Source organism: Antedon bifida, chromosome 9, assembly GCF_963402885.1.
Source record: "Antedon bifida chromosome 9, ecAntBifi1.1, whole genome shotgun sequence".
In the NCBI taxonomy this organism is placed as follows: domain Eukaryota; kingdom Metazoa; phylum Echinodermata; class Crinoidea; order Comatulida; family Antedonidae; genus Antedon; species Antedon bifida.
In genome coordinates this window covers 2664436-2686533 of record NC_136234.1, presented here as the reverse complement: position 1 = coordinate 2686533, position 22098 = coordinate 2664436, and the positions used below count along the sequence as shown (strand labels likewise).

The 22098-nt window shown below is 31.5% G+C and overlaps 1 protein-coding gene across 1 annotated transcript in view; it reads right to left on the bottom strand.

Annotated features, from left to right (window-relative positions):
* LOC144851846 (BCL11 transcription factor A-like) overlaps nt 1-11260 on the bottom strand; it is a 74939-nt gene extending 63679 nt beyond the window's left edge. The window contains exon 1 of the mRNA XM_078709489.1: nt 10909-11260. Within this exon, the coding sequence (XP_078565615.1) occupies nt 10909-10960 (52 nt within the window). The 5' untranslated portion in view covers nt 10961-11260. The remainder of the gene's footprint in view (nt 1-10908) is intronic.
* Between the last annotated feature and the right edge of the window lie 10838 nt (nt 11261-22098).

Below are 22098 nucleotides of genomic sequence, written 5' to 3'. Positions count from 1 at the left end.
CTTTAAAAAAAAAATTATTATCTTAGGTAGTAAAAGGCTTTAAATAGGCTATGTGACATATTTGATTGTATGATTTAATATGGGTTGTGTTGGGAATTATGATGCACTTGAATTTGGAGGCCAAAACATCAAAGTGAATGGTTTAATGTGTACAGGATACAGCAATCAGCTACATCATTTTATGAGAAGATATTAGAAGTACAAATTACATTTTTATTTTTAAATTCTGCTTAAAAAACAGAACATTATGAGGAATATCGATTAGGAATTCAATTATAGCAAACAAATTAATTTTAAAAATTGCAAATTTAGATTATTTATTTTAGAAATAAATATTTAACAATTAAACAAACTTTGAGAACAAAATTAAAATTTGAATTTTTATTTTAGAAAATAAATTAAATGTGTTGTAAATTGTTCCTTTAAAAAAAAATAAGCTTCTTATATTCATTTCAAATATGTATTTATCTAAAACTCAATTATAGCTTTTCTACAGTATATTGAATTCTGGTTTGAAATATTATTCATTTAAGAAATTATTTTTTCTCTATAATATTTTCCAGGTTAGGTTTATAACAGACTTACAGTAGAGAATAATTCATTTATTTTAAAAATTAATAAATTACAGTTGTTTTAACAAATGACATAATTGTCCACTTTGCTTGTCCACATTTACAAAATATGAACATTATATACATATATTTCTCAAGAAGTCTGGTCAGCAGTTTAAGTAAACAATCTCTTCAATTAATTAATAAAATGAAGCTGTGTTAAATAGAAATAGGTTTTAATTTAATATTCTAAAAAATAAACTTATAAAAAACGAATTCAAAATTAAATGTTAGCCATCTTTTCTAAACTTAAAATTAATATATTTTTCTAAGAAACAGAGATGAAAAAAAATGTGCTTTCAACGGTAAATGGCAACCTTGACTATGATTGAATAAATTGTCACATACGTGTACATAATGTAAAGCAAGAGTATATATTATAATATGTATCCTAGTATTCCCAACATATGATTAAATTACTTTCAATTTTGATTGAATTCTTTTAAAGTTACATTTATGTAATCGTTAAAGATTTGTGTTTTTTTTAATTAATTGAAATTTTAGAATTAGTTTGAAAGAGCAAATTCATTATTTTCAAGTTGATTATAATAAATATTTTAATTTTAAAGTTTTAATAATGTTTTTTTTCTAAATAAGGAATACATTTTTTTTTAAATAATTTTTGATAATAAATTTGTATAATACTGTATACTGCAATATAACTTTAAATAATACTTTTAATAACTACCATTGTTTGTGACTTAAAATATACAGTATCTTAGGGCCAATGCCAACAAGTTAAAGATATATTGTCACCCTAAAAAAATATTTTTTTTAATTTTTTTGTTGAATATGTTATTTTAATGTCACATAATAGTTATTCACTCTCACAAAAAATTGGGTCTGAAAAAAATTTATTTACCTGAGAAAAATGTAATTTAAAGCAAAAAATGGTCAAATTGTCTGGAAGACAATAAGTTTTTGGGTAATTTAACTGTTTATTTTGTCTTTTTATAGGTGAAATAATTTTTTTCCCCTGTTTTTTTTCTTATGGAAGTGAACAACTTCATTAAAACTTCAAATTGGCCTATTCAAAGTCCGATTTTAAAAATCTTTATTTTTCATGATTTTGGGGGACAATACATCTTTAAGGTAAAGCCAGTAAGGTGTTCCAAGTGTCTCCTCAGGGTACAATACATCCTAGGTAAAATAAACCGAGTTAAGATCTTGTCTGTACAGTAGTATAATATTTAAACAAACTTTGGGGTGAGTCGACAAACTTTGGGATGGGTGGACAAACTTTGGGATATGTGGACAAACTTTGGGGTGAGTGGACACTATCAGATCAGTGGACACACTTGTGATAAGTGGAAAAACTTTATGATGGGTAAACAAATTTTAGAATGGGTAGACAAACTTTGGGATTCGTGGAAAAACTTTGGGATATGTGGACAAACTTTGGGGTGAGTGGACACTATCAGATCAGTGGACACACTTGTGATAAGTGGAAAAACTTTATGATGGGTAAACAAACTTTGGAATGGGTAGACAAACTTTGGGATTCGTGGAAAAACTTTGGGAAAGGTGGACAAAATTTGGGGTGAGTGGACACACTTTAGGGTGAGTGGACACTTTGTGAAAGAGGTGGACAAACTTTGGGGTGAGTGGACACACTTTGGGGTGAGTGGACACACTTTGGGATGAGTGGACACACTTTGGGGTGAGTGGACACACTTTGGGGTGAGTGGACACACTTTGGGGTGAGTGGACACACTTTGGGGTGAGTGGACACACTTTGGGGTGAGTGGACACACTTTGGGGTGAGTGGACACACTTTGGGGTGAGTGGACACACTTTGGGGTGAGTGGACACACTTTGGGGTGAGTGGACACACTTTGGGGTGAGTGGACACACTTTGGGGTGAGTGGACACACTTTGGGGTGAGTGGACACACTTTGGGGTGAGTGGACACACTTTGGGGTGAGTGGACACACTTTGGGGTGAGTGGACACACTTTGGGGTGAGTGGACACACTTTGGGGTGAGTGGACACACTTTGGGGTGAGTGGACACACTTTGGGGTGAGTGGACACACTTTGGGGTGAGTGGACACACTTTGGGGTGAGTGGACACACTTTGGGGTGAGTGGGCACACTTTGGGGTGAGTGGACACACTTTGGGATATATGAACACATTTTTGGATAAGTGGACTGATGTTTAAGGTGTGGGTTGAAAAACATTGGGATGAGTGGAAGAAATGTCATATGAGTAGAAGGTTGGTGGACAAAAAAAAAAGAAATATTTGTTGAGTGGACAAATTTTGGGCTTGGTGGTAAAACTGGGATTGGTGTAAATGATATTTAGTAAACTTTGGTGGCAGAACCTATCATGTCTCTCCTTACATACTCACATCTATGATGTTGAGTTAACCATTGTTTAGATAATCAACTCATTTTTACTTACCAATTCCTAATGTTCTCCAGCTATCAATCATGATTTAATGACCATTGAAACGTTTGAGTTTTTCCACATGCTCCTTTTTTCTTTTTTTTCTTTTCAAATAGTATGTTTTAACAAATGAATCAATCATTCTTCTGAGTACAACTCTATATTTTACTTGTCAAACTGTATGAAACTTGATATATCAGAAACCCTTATTTCAATGACCTTAGATTTACCTGTGTTTGATAGGAATTCTTAATGGACAAATACCCCCAATCACTTATATATCACTCTATTACTTCTGACATATCTTTACTAGTTCTTTACTTGTTTTTAAATTTTTTACCTACACAATCTGAATTACATAAAGGAAACCATTCAACGCATACAAATCAGATTTTTTTTGTTCACGTATCAAAACTAAACTAATGGATAGATATGTAGAATACAAGAGTTGTTGATGATTTTATACTTTATACTATTTTTTTAAAGCATATAGATTTTTACACATCTTTACAAATCACTAACAAATTATGATTAATCCAAATAATAAATAAAAAATAATATCATGAATCAGATATAAAAATTAATTATTTATTATTTTGTGGGCAGGCCATTTTGAAATAAAAAGATATAATGTAGTATGTTACACATTAAAATAATTAGGAATAAAGCTAAAAATATCAAAATCATTTATTTATAGGTATATCCTCAATAATTATTAATATCAATGGATAAAACAAAACTTTAAAATTGCCACATGGAAATGTATGCAAGTTTGCATAAAAGAAATCAAACTCTCCAAGTTTATCAGCGAAGAGTCATAAGGGAAATGTAGGAATAGTACAGCATGAACAAACCATTCCCTAACCTATTTGATGTTGTTAACACATGACGAGAAATTGGGTCAAATATAAAAACCATGCAACCATAAAATACATAATTTTCAATCTTTCTCTACGTAATTTTGTATGAGTTATGATATTATGGTTTGGCTAATCAAAATAAAAATAGGCCAGTTATAATGGAGAGATATAAAATTTCTAGTCCACATTATTAGAACAGAACATCTCAAAAGTACAATATAATTAAAATGTACTGTAGTTACATTATACTTGCTTTGAAATCATGTAGCCGTTCTTTTTTTAGATACACATAGCATTATTATCATGCAGTTGAGTTGATTGTTGAGTTTAGTATATAATAATTTCTAAATGACTTTTAAAAATTAATATTTTCAGAAAAGGTGAAATGTCAACTACTGTACAGTAGGGTAATGAAAATAACATTTTAGTTCCTTTCTTCAATGTGGACTGTAACAATGAAATGTATTGTTGGTTGTGATGATAAGGTTTATCTTCATACAGTCATATTTTCTCCATTGCATATTGGTATACAGTAATTTCAATAAGTTGTTTTAAAAATACAGGGTACATAATTTTGTTTATTCAATATTAAAATTTGATTTCACATTATTGGAAATTGTATGATAGTGTTTGAGCATGTTGTACTTTGACCAGAACCTTTTATTGACAAAATGTTATGTTGACTTTTTTTTTTCCTCACCTGCAAAAAAAACGTGTTTATTTAAACCTCCTTGACCAGTGTATAGTTCCTGGTTACTGTGACACCTTAGATCCACACAGAAGCTTAGCACAGGAAACGCATGTTTCAGTGTTAAGTGAAACCCTTCATATCAAATCACTAAGACATATGAACAGCACATAATAACATGTTTCCTGTGCTGTACATTGACCACTTCCCACCTTAGTGGATTAAATTAACTTGAAAATAACATTGGTCTAGAATACTGTGTACCAACTGGCCTATACACACATTCAAAGACCAGAGGTATACTGTAGTCTAAGTTGTTCAAACTATAACAGCATACTCTATAATATGTAGTCCCACCTTTATAGTGGATTGTGTTGAAAATAACATTGGTCTAGAATACTGTGTACCAACTGGCCTACACTACAGTAAGTACACTTTCAAAGACCAGAGGTATACCTGTACTGTAGTCTAAGTTGTTCAAACTAAAACAGCATATAGTGGTCCCACCTTAGTAATACTGTGTACCAACTGCCCTAAATGCTAATACAGTAGGTTAGTATGTAAAGTTTCAAAGACCAGAGGATAGTCCAGGCTGGTGGAACTATCTATACACAGCAGATATGTGGTAAAGATAGGCTACTGTATCATATTAGGATACACATTTTATGTAGATTTGTAATTGATGTCATTGGTCATCTGATAACAAGGGATAGATAGAACTAAAGCAGTAGTATGGTATAAGGGTGTAAGAATCAGCATTGTCTGCCTTCCTTACTCCATCAAATACAAAAGGTCAGCCACATTATATGACATGAGACCATGGAGAAATAAGTTTTAGTAGTTTAGTACTAACTTAATTCTTTATGCTGAGAATATACTTATAGTCAAACATAGTATGTGTGTATGTATTTATAACACAATACACTAGAAACATTAAGAACATAACTGTAGGCCTAAACAATAATAAATAATGGAAAATGAGGAATCATATGAAAGGAGATCAAATAATTATAGTATCAACAAGTAAAGAATGATTACTTATCCCTTTGGTCTAGATGCATTTTTAATTGATTACAAGGTGGATATTTTTAGATTTAAATTTAAGTCTGTACAGTTTTGAATGAAGGACTATTAAGAACCATTAGGTAGGGTGGAAGAACTGTTAGGTATCAGTCCAACTTACATGTTGTACCAATATGTGGTATGAACTTGAAGAAAGTACTTTTACAGTATTGAGAAACAGGCTCACAATACTATACTACACTACTGTATACAGTAGTACAGTATTGAGAAACAGGCTTATTACTACAGTACAATACACTACTGTATTAGGACAGTATTGAGAGAGAGAGAGAAAGGCTCAATACTGTACAATACTGTATACAGTAGTACAGTATTGAGAAACAGGCTTATTACTACAGTACAGTACACTACTGTATTAGTACAGTATTGAGAGAGAGAGAGAGGCTCAATACTGTACAATACTGTATAAAGTAGTACAGTATTGAGAAACAGGCTTATTACTACAGTACAGTACACTACTGTATTAGTACAGTATTGAGAGAGAGAGAGAGAGAGGCTCAATACTGTACAATACTGTATACAGTAGTACAGTATTGAGAAACAGGCGTATTACTACAGTACAGTACACTACTGTATTAGTACAGTATTGAGAGAGAGAGAGAGGCTCAGTACTGTACAATACTGTATAAAGTAGTACAGTATTGAGAAACAGGCTCAACATTCCACTACACTGAACAGTATACAGAGTTGGGTATAAAAATGGTCACATACATACAGTGATTATAGAAATACTCTTAGTTGTTGAATCTAAATTTGAATTTAACCAAAGAGTTGAAAATGTACAGTAACTTTTTAATAAATCATGCATTGTTTATTATAAATGCTGACAAACTTTATATTCTAACAGAATGAATCAAAGTAAAGAACAATAACATTGGATTTTTTTTTATATAAATTTAATTAACTATGTCCCTCTTTAAATCTAAAAATAAAATGGGACTAGAAAGCCACTATTAAGCTGATGATTTTTATATAAAATAATAAATAATAAATCAAAATACTAACAAACAAATCATGTGTTACAGTTAGTTAAAAAGTTAGGACTAAGAAAGTATGAGTAAACAAATTAATGTATTTTTGAATGAATGGATTTTACAAAGACAAACAATGATAAAAAAGAAAATAAAGATTACATGTGAAGGAATGAACCAAAATAAAACCTGAAATGATTAAATGAATGAAGAACATAACAAATTAAAAGAGAGAAGATTTTTTTTCCTAAAATTTACAATACTATTTAACTATAATAATATTTAATCTCTTTTATTGTCAAAAAAACCCAAAAATAATTGACATGGTAAGGTATAGCTATTATTACCAATTAGTTAGTGCTTATCACCATCTTTATAATGTACAATTTCTTGAATTACAATGAAAAAATAGTACTGTAAGTAGAATTTAACAAAAATAAACTTAATATAAATAAACCAAATAAAACTAAATCTCATTCTTGGTAAAATGATTATAGATTTTATAATTCTCTAATACTTTGAAAGTTTAAGAATACACCTGCATCTAATATAACATTTTTATTTATTTTTTTGTTCTGTCTATATACCTATAAGTATTAAATATCCACTTATAACTTTGTTTGACAAAGTCAAGCCTACTATGTATGCATTGGTATGTAATATTTACATTACCCTATCAGAATAATTTTAATAAATTATACTTGGTTTATTTATCTTGGTCAGAGATAGCTACACACACCTGTTTGTAACCATAGTGAAAAAAAAAACGTTGGTATTTCAAAGACCAAATGGTCAAAAGTTGAAGAGATTTAAATATTTTAGAATAAATATGTTTAATTGAGACATTCAAGGCAAATATCATAGAGCAGTAAATTATGTGGTATTCATCATTCATACACATTGCAAGATGTACAACAATGTGGTCATAAAAGTGTCTCCATGGGTTGAAGGTTATTCGCGTTGGCCGGTTACTGATTATCGTTCTTTTATTCGCTGTTATACAGTGAGGTCAGTGTTTTTCCGATGACTTTTTATACAGCGCCATATTTGCTACTGGTCTGTATTTTTACAAGGTATGCTAAATAGGGTAGGCTATATGAAGCCAAACAAAGACGGCGCTTCTCGGTTGCTGCGTCAGGTTAACCAATCAATACAAGGCATTAGCAATTGGATTCCAACAAAAAAAATAATAATTTCTTTCCCAAACTAATGCCCTATAGCAAATTTAAACAACTTTCAGACTGAGATTAAAATTATAAATTTAGTTACAACAGCACGAGAGAGTTGAAGGTTAAAATATTTCGTTAGTTGACCACTAACGATGATTATTAACAATCACGTATTACAACTGCCGTGCCCCTTATTAAATAAGAATCTGGGCGTCCAGAATATGACCAAGGTCTGTTGAACGCACACTGATCAATAAATAATAAATTCATGTCTACCACCATTTTGTGTGACCAAAGTTGACCTGTCACGTTGAGTTGTTCTAACCAAGGTCAGACTTGGATCTAAGGCTTTATAACACTATAAAGGCAAAGCTGCCGATTCCACTCTGTGGATTACGTAAATGACCAGAATTCCACCCGAGAGACGAGCCATTTCTGGACAAGATAATAACATAATGCTATAAATAATTCACCACAAACTAACTACTTTAATTGATGTTTATTTTTATATTTAGCTGGAAAATGTAATAATAAAGCTGACTCTGCAATGCATATTACAGAAAGTGTGCAAAGATTACTATAAAAGTACAATAGGCCAAACACATAGTAAATATTGCCAGACAGATTTGTTCAAGGGTCTCTACAAATAATAAATCCACTCTACCATGCAGGCATAATATTAACAGCTCTCTCTTTTTGTCAAGCCAGCAGCAGGAATAATTTTTCTTCAGGCAAGGCCAGTAACAATAAATAACACAAATGTAATAGTACTTTTCGACCTTTGTTTGAACTACAAATGACCATCAAATTTAGCTCACAGGCTGGTTTCCTGGCATTGCTAACAGTAATTAGTATATACTCCAGCCAGCATCAGTCAGTTGGCCTGTCTGGCTATGCTGACCTTCCACAACCTTCCATTAAGCTGACCAGTGGAAATATTATGTAACTAGTTAATAGTAAACAATAGGCCAGACAAGTTCAGGGATTATCTCAGCATAAGAAAGACATTATTAGCCTTAGGATATAGGCCTATTATGTAACATTACACAATGTTTATATTAGTAGAGGTCAACTAGTCTGGATTCAATGACCTATTATTAAACTGGACTTCACAAAGGGTCAGCTAAGGACAAGGCTGTTTAACAATTGAAGTGTGCAGACCTAATTATTCATGTAACATTGCTCAATGTTTATATTAGTTAATAGGTCAACTAGTCTGGACTCAAGGCTGGACATCACAAAAGGGACAGTAAAGTAGAAGGCCTACAACTATATTCTAGTCTTTAATAATAGAAAGTAGGCCTATCTATATAGAGAACAAATGTTATAATTTACTTTTTAAGGTACAATACAATATAGTATAGTTACAGTACTTCTCAATGTACTGTCTAAAAAAACATTTGAATTACACATTCCAATCTAGATAAAAAGAAGATGTACTTACTAATAAGTACTTACTTAATAATATAAGTATATAAAATAATAAATGTCATAAATATTTAATTCTAATAATAGATATTAACAGTTTAAAAGCTCTGAAGCCACATGAATACAAAAGGGTCAACTCAAGTATGTGAACCTCTTGGGCAGGCCTGCTCTTGGCTACTTTAGGCCTACAGTTTTTTATTTCTTTTTTCATTGTATACCATACAGAAAATTCTTTAGTTCTTTTTTTGTAGTGTATTTAATATATTTTTAAACAGGATTACATAGTGGACGTCACAAAGGTCAACTAAGAACAAGGCTGGATAATATTAGAAGTTGTTATTACACAATTTTATCTGTTTATTTGAGTAAAGTAACAGTCTTAAAAAGGTAAGTATAAAAAGGAATAGTTCAAATAATGATTTATATTGTAACATTTTATTTAATTATCACTCTATGACTGTAAATTTATATAATAATATTAATAGAACATATTTATAAAATGTTACAAACGCCCTATGGCTTTATTATCTTTCTTTTTATTATGTATTCTTCCACTAAAATAGTTCCTATAGAAAGGACCAGTGGGTTTTGATGAAAAAGATCCAAGGTAAAATACCAACAAAATTTTTTTTTATGAAATCCTAACCTTGTAAATATTAAATATGATTAAGAACGAGGTCAATTTAAGAATCATTATTATGCCATATTTATCCTTGCAAGGTAATAATTTTGCTACGCAAATGGTAAACAAATTGTTGCTTTCGGAATACGTAGCACACAAAACCTTTGTCACAAAGGCGAACAATTTTGTATTAATCAACACGCCCCGGTCGTGTTCGATCGGAAACAATACGGATACCGGTCTAACGAAAGCCTCAGCCATTTTATTCAACTCCATAGAAAATCACAAAAAAATACAGCAATCTAAATTATGTTGAAGGTCGCTATGTAATTTTTCTCTTAAAATATATTTATGAGCCCAAGCGAGTCGCCATATAATATACTGACCAATAGAGCGAAGTCGTAGCTATGTACTTAAATAGCTATTGGTGTTTGGCGCACCTTCGCCCCATGGATCAGCATAATATACTCGTTGTGTACATTAAACCGTATGCAAAATAAGTCAGAAGGAAAGCTACTGGCTGCCTAAGGGCTTATGATGGCGATCGTTTCAATAGGCAAGAGCTACGTATACGGTCGTTGTCTGTGTTGCAGACATTTCTACTTCACACAATCATTGTAAATAAATACTGATTACAAAATGTCATTAATAACATTTACAATTATTATAGAAAATTTAGAAGAGGTTAAATTATTTACTATACCTATTAATGGAAAAATACAATGTATTTATATGAAAGGGGAATTCCCTTCCAAAAACCCCCACCCATGGACTACACACAAATTAATTGTTAGATAATAAACATGTTAGTATATCACCATAAACAAAACTATTGTTTTAAAGTGTTCTTACATAATAAAAGAATAACATTGTCAGATTATAGGCCCGTTATATTCACATTTTGCGATAGCAGTTAGAACTTAGAGCTAACCGTGCTACTAACGAACGGTTCTAAGCTTGACCAGGACTGTGTCTGCACCACGGTCCGGTGAGACCTGACACCAACAATGTTCAACCGGCCAGGTAGACGGCCGATGTTTATACGGTGTAACAACAGGCTAAACATTTATAAATTCAAATAAAACTCACCAGTAAGTGACCGTCGGACCTGCTGCGGCTTGTCCTGCTTCCGGCGTGACATTTTTCGCCCCAAGAGCCGGGTAGCGATGGACTTCGCGCAGAGTATAGTTATACAAAGCGTACCAACTTGTTTATCATGAAAAATGGCGGCTGAGTCGCGATGCGCCACGGGATAGCAAACTTCTATTCAGACTCTACTACTGATAAAAAGTGGTAATTCATTAATTGATTTCCAAAAAACACAAGTATTTTCTCCAAATAGAAACATATCCAACTGTCCACACACACCAAACGGTAACGACAATTCCTAACCCGCTTTTCGATTCGATTTTATTTACAATGAAATTTCGTTGTAAGTTATGAAGATTATCGAGATAGACGTTACGCATGACTTCCCCCTGGACACACACGACAGTGGTATAGTCTTCCTTAAGTTTGGACTTCTAATATTTTTTAAAAATAGACCACTTATCTCAATGGGAACGAATGTGATTAATAAATTTAGATTTCGTTCATGATTTAACTGAAATTTATGATTTTTGATACATTATTCAACAGCACTCTAAAATAATTAATAAAGCAAGTCGTGTGATTAAGTTTTAAACATTTTTAAAGAATTCTCTAATTGTAGACCTAAATCAAATAATATTTATCTTACAATTTATTTATTTAAAACATTTGTAATCATAATTTATAATGAATTCATTCTATAGGCCTAATTAATAAGCTTTATTATTATTTAAAGAACATCTAATATCAATACTGTATAGGTTAGTTTTGTTTTTTGTGAGACGTCATTACCATCATCATCATCATCATAACAAATAATCACTAAACTAACTAGAGGATAACCATCATCATAATTTCGTCCATTATATCAAGTTCTAAATAGAAGAATTGGGTTTACTTGGTGGCGATACAAATTTGTTGTAATCATGATCACTTATCATCATCATCATCATCATTATCATCATCATCATCATTATCATCATCATCATCATCATCATTATTATCATCATTTAATCTAATTCTCTTCTATTATAATTGTAGCCGTGATCAAATCATCACTATCATTATGATTTTCCTCCTCCTCTTCTTTCTCCTCCTGATATCGTCATAATCATTATCATAATCAACATCCAATAAAAGAGAAGTATTAGTTATAAAGTATGAAAAACAGGATCACCACAAGTAAGCAAAAAAAAAGTTTTTGATTTGTGACGCTCTAAGCTTTAAAATATAAACAAATAAATTACAAAAATATTTTGGTATATAAAATCATTCTTTAAAATAGAGATTTATACTTTCTCAGTATGTTACCGTTTTTTCTCGTTAATTATGTTACTTTTAATAATCATTATGTCAACGTTGATTGATAACGTCATTATCTCGTTTTTAGTGAACAATTTATTATGTAATCTGAATTGACTTTTGACCTCCTACATCCTGCTGCTATTGACTGCTGTTAACCTTAACTGTTAACATTAATAATTAGTTTTCTATAAGTTGTAAGATAAGATTACATTAATAAGTATTCTTAATACAAAAGCACGTAGAATGTAATTAAGATACCTAATCTGCTTCTTGGAGATAATTTCAATGCATCACTGACAACAATTTGCATAAAATTATGTATAGTTAAGAATATCTCTTATTAATTTATTTCCACTATAAACAAAGTATGATCATATACTATTCTTTTTTCCCTTTCTATAAAAGATGATTTTTATTTTTTATTATTCAATTTTAAAAATTTGAATGAGTTTATTTATTAAAATCACAACCTTTGACACTAGAAACAGTAAACTGGCTTAGAGACTCAACTTTTTTTCATCAGAGTACGGCATACCAATATTTTACATATCGATTGATTTATTAGTATTGTAATGTTTTTTTTTGTTTTTTTTTTATTTTGGAGCCTATTAATTAATTAATAAGATTTTTCTGGCTCCCTCATTATTTATTTAAAAAGTGGAAAAATTAAATGGAAAACTGATATATATATATATATTTGTATATTAAAAAGACATGTCAATCGTTGTAAATTTATTGAAAACATGATTATAGAAATTTTTTTGGAACTGATTTGAAGAATAATAATAGCAATAATTGGAAAAAAAAATGTTTAACATGATTGAGATTTTATTATGATTAAGTCCTCATTGTTATTGTTATCAATGACGACGCCATTGGAGTTTTTGAATTTTAAAATTCAACTGTAGTTTTGCCTCTACAAACGTATTTTAATAACAATAACATTTTATTAATTTTAAATTATAAAAACACTGCCAATTAAATATAGATGAACACTTAATTATTATTGGTTTATTATACATTGTTCAATGTTGATGAGTTGGAATATATTAGGCCTATAGGCCATAATAATCATTATTATAATAATGTCACAAAAACTAGTTTTAGTTATTAAAGCAAATTTATTATAGTATATACAATGTTTATTAGGCCTTATACATAAACACAAATTACGTATTCATATAATTTATATTTCGAATAAAAGTTTCAGCAGAAATCGAAATATAAACTAAAATCTATATTAAATTGTGTTTTCATTAATTATTGAATTTTCTTTTCTTTAATGTATTGTAGGTCTATTATTATAAAATACCCCATTTTACGGAAGATATAATGTTTCTTTACCAGTTTGCAAATCAGTTGCTTCATGAAAACTAGATAAGCCTAAATAAACATTCGTGTATTTCATAATTTGACTTAAGTGCTTACGTTTTTCAGAATTAAATGTATTCTGGGCCTATTAAGTTTGCATTATTTTACCAAAACAATGGTTCCAATTGCATAAAATATCCCATTTTACAGAAGATAATATATAACGTTCTTTACCAGTTGCTAACAAGCAGTTGCTTCATTGAAACTAGATAGTCAAACCTTATGCAACTAGATAAATAAATATTCGTGTATTTCATAATTTGACTTAAGTGCTTACTTTTTTCAGAATTAAATGTATTGTAGGCCTATTAAGCTTGCATTATTTTACCATACAATCATGGTTCCAATTGTTCCAATAAAATACAGAAGATAATATAATGTTCTTTACAAGTTCCAACAAGCAGTTGCTTCATTGAAACTAGATAGGCAACCTTATGCAACTAGATAAATAAATATTCGTATTTCATAATTTGACTTAAGTGCTTACTTTTTCAAATTTTTTATTTACCAAAATTATTATTGTTCAGAAGATTGTTAAATAAGGAACATTTTTATACGCCTTTTCTAAGATAATCCACATTGAATTAACAGAAAAGAAAGCTCTTATTAAAGCCACGCCCTAAAATGTTTTTTTTAGGTAAACATGTTTGTATTAACTTGGCCTAAGTGATAAATTATGATGTAAATTAATGGGTTATTATCCTGATTTCTTTGGCTCGTTGACTTTGACTTTTGTTATCCGACCACATTATGAGCCTTAGCCCTGACCTAGCATGGGTCGTCGCTAAATATAGCCTGTTGCGTGAAACGATTGACATCATCAATTAACAATTTTCAAAATGAGGGTCTATATTATTATTATTTATGCTACTGTTAATGTTAATTAATTCATTTGTTTACTTTTACATGAATAGGCCTAAGAATCCCAGTTGTTTAATGAAGTTTTCAAGTTCATGTTTTTCTTGGTAGGTAGGCCCATCGTCTATGTTTTAGCATACCGGTGTTACAGGCCTTGAATCCCACTCATCGCATTGCGGAAAACGTCTGGAGAAAGGGGCTTACGATTCACAACGGGTTAGCGCACTTTAAAATCAATTATAGTCATTGGATAATATTAGAAATTCAATAACATTTTACAATCAACTCTCTATAAATGTATTAAGTCAATAACTGGCCCATGTATATTTTAAAAAATAAATGAAACAACGTAACCACTTTGTGATAATCTGGTGAAAAATCTAAGAGTGAAAGGAGTAAATGACTCGAACATTTTACTTTATAAACTTACGTCAGATCATACAAACATAGATATTATAGATATTAATATATTGCGCAACACTAAAGGCATAATAATTTACCGTATATAATTAAATATAATAATTAAAATGACCTGAAATTTAATATATACTGTAGTATCAAAACCTGTATATTTTGTAGACACTGAGTTTTGCGAATTTCAATATTTAAATAACAATAATACATGATACAAATACAATTATTGTCCATCATAAAATGTTATATTATGACTATTCATCGAAACCTAAAAAGAGTAATGTCACATTTGTAATTGTTATCCTCTGTGTTGTATAATTTTCGAAGCATTGCTGGTGTGTGTGACTTCTACCCTCCCTGGTTTTCATATAGAATATTTCTGAATAAATCAGCATATTAAGTTCATAGGCCTACACTAAACTGCTATAATAATAATGTAGGAGGTCATGTGGTTGCAGGCAGTTCACGTACATTATAGCAGCCTTTTATTGTGCACAAAATCAATGAAACATAAAAAATAATAGCCTTCTGTTTTTGTCCACAAAAAAATCGAACGAATATTTTAATACATTTTATGTAGGACAAATGCATAGTAGTCTCATATGAGAGCGACTCTTACAATACAATTTGTTGAATGATACAAAACATGTTTATTTGTATATGTTATGTACGTTACATAATATTTAAATATACGTTGTATCAATATTGATTTAAGGTTACTGTGCTCGTTATATTGAGAAGTCTAATATTCTAACATCAACTCATCCAACATTTACACTTGGAATGCTATTGCTAAATGAATATAATTTGTATGTTTTTTGTTTGTTTATAATCTTACCAGAGATTGTTTTTCCTTTTATATAATATTCATATTGCACTCTTAATAATTGTACTACATAGGCCTACTGCAGTAGGCCTATGCATAACTATAATTTAAGCTTCTAACACTTTTTATCATAACTATATTCTTTTAAATCATTATAGGCATAAATACTATTCGATGTGGATATTATTTTACAAAAGAAAGGAATCTATCTAAAATATGAATTCAGTCAATAATTTTTAAAATTCTTATTATTCCTTTAATATGCCTACCGCAGCATTATGTCCGCATACCCATTTAATAACACTGTTCAATTGTGTAAATATAGGCATATAGGCCAAACATATTGGCGATTGCATACATATTGAAATATTCTCGATATAATGGAAATTAATATTTAACCTTATAGCATATTGCGACTGACTCAATGTGTTTTAAATATAGTTATTATTAAACGTTAAAGAAGGTACATAATACAAACTGCTCTTTAAACTATAAAATACTACACAATTATTTTAAAACTTTGTTTTATTCCATCGTCACCATCAACATACATTTTCATTTATCTATTATATTTTAAAATTAATTTCAAACATTATGATCGATGGAATAATACTCAACTATTATCTATATATCTATAGATATCAACTATTTGTTCAAATAAAATAAAATTAAAATAAGAAAACATGAATTTACTGAAGATAACTTGTTGTAAACTTGATTTTTAATAAAATAGCATTTTAACAAAACAGCATACAATTCACACACTTTATTAATAAATTTATAAATAATGATTAATACAAAAATATAAATAAATAATTACTTTATTTCAACAAAATACGCCATATACGAACAGTTCACCAAATAAGGGCATCTGTTAACATTAAACTCTGAGAAATGCACGAAACACGAATGTTCTTTTACTGGTAGATTTTAAATGATTTTATTTTATTTGAAAATCTGTATTATACTTTCATTTTTGAAGGAAATTTCGGTCTTTTTCAGAAAACAATACATTTTGCTAATATTGTTTTTTTTCTAGGCCGGATTCACACATAGCGTTTGAAGTCTCAAACCATCCAATGCAACCCGATATCCTATTAACATCCTGTATAATTCTTAAAAGTATTATTTTTATGAACATCCTCCATAGTATGAATAGGAACATTTTGGATAATGAGGTGACCATATGTTATATCACACTCTTGAATTGTTGATAATGAATACTAAATAAATGAGTGTCGGCCAATTATTTAACCTCTGATCGTAGCAACCACGGTTTGACAAAAACATTAACATTATCTTAGTATAGACTTTCACAATCACAATTTATCATTTTTACTGGTACAATTCAGCGGGGAGATGTGAAGCTTGATATGACAAAAAAACAGCACAATATTATACTGATATAGGCTACCTGTACTGTACATAAGAGAAAAAAAACAGTATAAGCCTAAGAAATAAAACTAAACGGAAAAAAACTTGACGCCACGTTCCACGTCGAAGTACTGAAGGGGATAGGTGATGAACAGACAGACAGACCGACAACATTAAGTTTAGAATCATATAAAAATTCCAACTTGAATGCCAAGCTAATAAAGTTTCCGGACGACAAAATAAGGTCCATAAAGCATTTTTCATCTTGAAGCGAATGTGGTTATTCAGAACAATCTGGCCAGGATAACAACATATTAATTATATTTTCTATTTATATATAACACACGTTGTATACATTTCCATGCAGATTAGATCTAACAGCTAGTGTACAAGGTGGAGCTGTGAGGTTGGAAATAGTCATTATCGCTATTAATCATGCTATTTGCGTCTAGTTGTCGTGAAACCATCTCATCGGAAACGCTATCAGACTGCGTACATGAACAAAAGGGGGCGCTATGTCAATTTAAACTATGTTCATACGTGGAAAATGCGTATTTTGTAATTTTTGTTTTGTTTATTTTTGTTTGATTTTATTTACTTTTTATTTTCTATATCATGATTTACACGATGCCAGCAAAAATAACATAGTGGCTGCATGTTCTAGTTGGTCAATGCGTTATTGGAGATGACCTCTTTAAGCTGTCATTTTAGAGATGACCAGTTGCAAGGGCTGCGCGCGCCCTTCGTGGCTGTGTAAGTCTGATAGCAGAGCAGCTACTTGATAACATTTCAGGTACCTAGTATGATTTTAAAGGTTGGTGTTCAAGTCAAGCATTTCATTCATTTCTCAACGACTATTGTTGGTTCAATTGAACAAAACAACTTTTCGACCTGAAGCATTAACCCAAATCGGGACACAAATACCAGAGAACACAAAAGAAAGCAACTGTTTGCCACAGAAGAGACCATCCAACAAACGACGACAAGTAATTAACCCTAACAGTTAACACAATGGTTGCTGATTGATTTACAGACAATAATGGATAGAGGAATTGAAAGTTTCCCCAGCTCGACAACGCCGCGAGTATCAGTCGTGTGTTGTTTCGGATGAGATAGAGTACCGTAAATCTTCTAATTGTAACCCTGTGTTATTATTCCTTGAATGTTTTTTAGGGGGGTTACTATTAGAAGGTGGGGGGGGGGGGGGGTTACTATTAGAGTAGTGGGTTACTATTACTAATCTTAAATTAGGCACCTGCAAATAGTAACCCATCCCCAACTTTTCCGGTCAGCAACTCATAGCAAAATAATAAAACGAATAAACAAATTTGGTTGAACTCTAACTTTATTTTATAAACTCAAAAACACTCAATCCTCCCTCACTCCCGAGATCAACGTGCATTATCTCCTTATTTTCAAAATACGGCTGCATCATAAGTTTTTCTGACTTTAATAGTAACCTCCATGGGTTATTATTAGAGTAGTGGGTTATTATTATAGATTGACTTATAAGGTGGGTTACTATTAGAAGGGAGGTTACTATTAGAAGAATTACGGTAAACACAATTTGGTGTTATTATAATATATAGAAGAACGCATACTAAGGAGACAACTTCAGGGGTAGCAAAGTTAGGTGTCCGCTGAATATGGGTTGATTTTTCTTTTCACAAGGAAATTATCCCCTTAATACGGGTGTCTGATCATATCGTATAATTACATGAAAGTATAAAAGTACCGTACTGTATAAACAAAAACCACAGATTCGTCTCGCTTGAATGTTCAGACAAATCCACTCTCTGACCATATTATGAAAAGAATTTACAATCATTCAAAACAGTTTTATCAGCACACCTTTAAAATATATAACGGATAATGGTCACAGATAAATGCCTATGTACAATACTGTTATTTTTAGAATATTGTACTGTCTACGGTGTAGTCCTTTGCAATCGATATCGAGCGTAAAATTATCCACTACTTTTGTAGTGCTTCTCGTGGGATCGGACTTTTATTTGTTAAAACGGTTTTCCTGATATTTTTTACTTAAAGACCCCTTCCCTATTTTTTTTAGATCTAATTTAAGGTCATAAACTATATTTAATGTAAAAATAAATACTATGGTCCTATTGAATAACTTTTTTCGTCTTTAAATGGTTAAAAATGTGAAAAAATAAGGCGATTCTAATAATTTTAGCGGCCCGCTATAAATCCCAACATGCATTGCGGATTGATATTTTTGTTTTTCTTCTATAATTCACCCACTTTTCGATCGACCGTGAGGTCAAAACAAATGAGAGACTCTGGGTTTCTTCCAATTTGTATCAATCAAATATATATGCATTATTTTTATAAAACGTCACAAATTTTAGGGAATAGGTCTTTAATGTGTATGTAGCTACTGTATCTGTCGTACACAACTGACGTGTAGTGACTTCACTCTCCACACGCGCACAGGCGCGCGTACGCTAGGCAAGCCTTATACGCCGTCGTGTGAACCTACCCTAAATGGTTGGATGCAAACATTTTGGCTTTAGAATAAACTCACAGGTGTAAACTGTACTACTAATTTATGTACTCATTTTAATCGTACCACATTTTTGACCAAAGACAAGCGTGATAAAAAAAACGGATAAAATTACATGAACGTTTATGTTTTAGCGATCAGGTTCATGTTATTCACAGACCTGTAATAATTATGTACAAATTATCACGATAAAAACGTCTGGCCAGTCACCTCCAGCCACCAAACAACAACATTTTTGCAGGTTTTGACAGATTTATTACTACTGAATTCCCTTTCGAAACGCTATTCATTTATGTTGGTACGTGTGGCAAGCATAAAGGTGAAAACCAATGGGTCTTTTCTATTCGCTATGGACATGTGGAGTGACCAGTTTGGCTATAAATGGAGATCTGGGCCGGTTCATGTGTCGCTGAAGCCTCTTCAGGAAGGCGGCCAGTCACCCATCAAACTAATGATATATCCCTCTCATCTGTTGATTGAAAAGCCTCTATAGTCATACACATATGATTTTAAATGGATTGTCATGGTAAAGATTGATGGGTCTGGCTTAATGGTCCGTTGATTACTGGCTATTGGGCATTGGTCAATTAGACCAACACTTTCGAGGCCTAGTTTCATTTATAATCGATTAGATACCCGCCTGCGTAATGCGTTTTCTGGCCAGTGCATCATATTGCGTCCTCCGATAAGAGGCCCTCGGGTATCTGAAATATAGCGTATACAATATTGGACGCTATAAACGAAATAATATTATAATTTATTTATAAATTAACGCAAGAAAATTAATTGCGAACTGGCAATGGTTATAGTGATGGTAATAGTATTATACGTTGAATAGGATGAGTGTATGCTCAATTGGAACCAAGCTGAAGGAAGGATTAGGTTAGTCTGGGTTCCAGACGGAGTATTGTCTTAATATTAATTAGTAAAAAGATCAATATTTTTGCACATATGGCGTTTCATACGTATACTACTTGAGCTTGGATACTTGTATTTTCAGAGAAAAATCGAAATAAAAAAAATAAATAAAAAAGACAATGAATACAGACTTAGGTGTGCGTTGTAAGCTTAACATCATACTTACTTATTTAGAAGACGACACATATTTTAAAACCCTATACAGAAGGTAAAGTAGGGGTAAGGCTAGCAACCCCCCACCCCCCCCCCCCCCCCCAACACTCTCAGGTAAATTCTTTCAATTAAATCAATTTCAATCACACCCGTTTATAACATAAAATATAACTAAAGATACGAACAATGGGGTGAAGATATTCAGTCTGTACTCTTACCATAGTAAATTAGAGCATAGATTAATTTCGTAGCCCTTTAGATACAGTTGAGAAGAATAAAAAAGGTTAGAGCAGAGTGTCATTGTCCGCTTTCACATTCAAAACGTGTGACAAGAGGAAGTGAATTGCATCTGTCATGTTCAAGTCAGTGCCTACAGATATTTTTTAATGTTTTAAAAATCAACTTTGAAACGTTGCAAAAAATAGAAATCCGTTCAAACAAAGTCTCAAAGTGGAACAGATAATAGTTGGGAAAAGGCATGGAATCGGACATTCTTTAAAAAAAGCACGTTATTTGTCGTACTGTATTTCTAGTCCCATTTGGGACCTTCCGGTAATAATCTGTTCTGTTTGCTGGTGGTGAAAATCTGTGCAATTTAATAGGGAGAGCTACATGAACACAAACCGTAGACACTATCTAAATCTAAAATTGACAATTGCTACTAACATGAAAGATCCACTGCGAGAGCCCTTCACACCCCTATGCGCTTTTATTCAAGGGGAAATGTAAAATGTATATTTGTTGTGGAATTCAACTACATACAGTAATACTAAATATCATGTAGGCTTAGGGTTAGGCCTACGCATATATCAATGGGATACCTGTAATCCATTATTGCGAAATATGAGACGAGACCAAACACATTGACTTATTTGCAGTCCTGAGTTCACGAAAATGTTACAAATAATGTCAACATTCCAGATAAGACCTAAGGACATGATAGATAATCATATGTTATTTTTGGTCTATATTTATGCCCATTACGTTTGACAAACAAAATGTTAAGTACACATTATACAACATAGATTATACAAAATAGGCATCGCTTCATGTTACTAAGAAATCCAGCCAAAACTACCAAACCATCACATTTATCGGAACTTTTTTTTCAAAACTAACAAGTTCATTTAAATTGGAAACATTCATTTAATACAAGTCCATAGGCTGCTGATATGTCCAACACTAAGGGTCTATTTTAGTCATATCTTTTAGCCGGTCCGACGACCAGACAAAGTAAATATTTGAGTCCAATCTAATCATAATGCAGTGCCCATTAATATATCAGTGTGAAAGGTCAGTTTACTTGTGCCTTTTAATGTGTCTGAATAAAACATTTCATGATATTTATCTTGCACTTTTTTATATTTCAGTTTATGGTCTTAGGACCAGGCAATGTCAAAGGTCATGCGTCTGGAACATTGAGTAGACCATTGAACGAGCTCGGCAC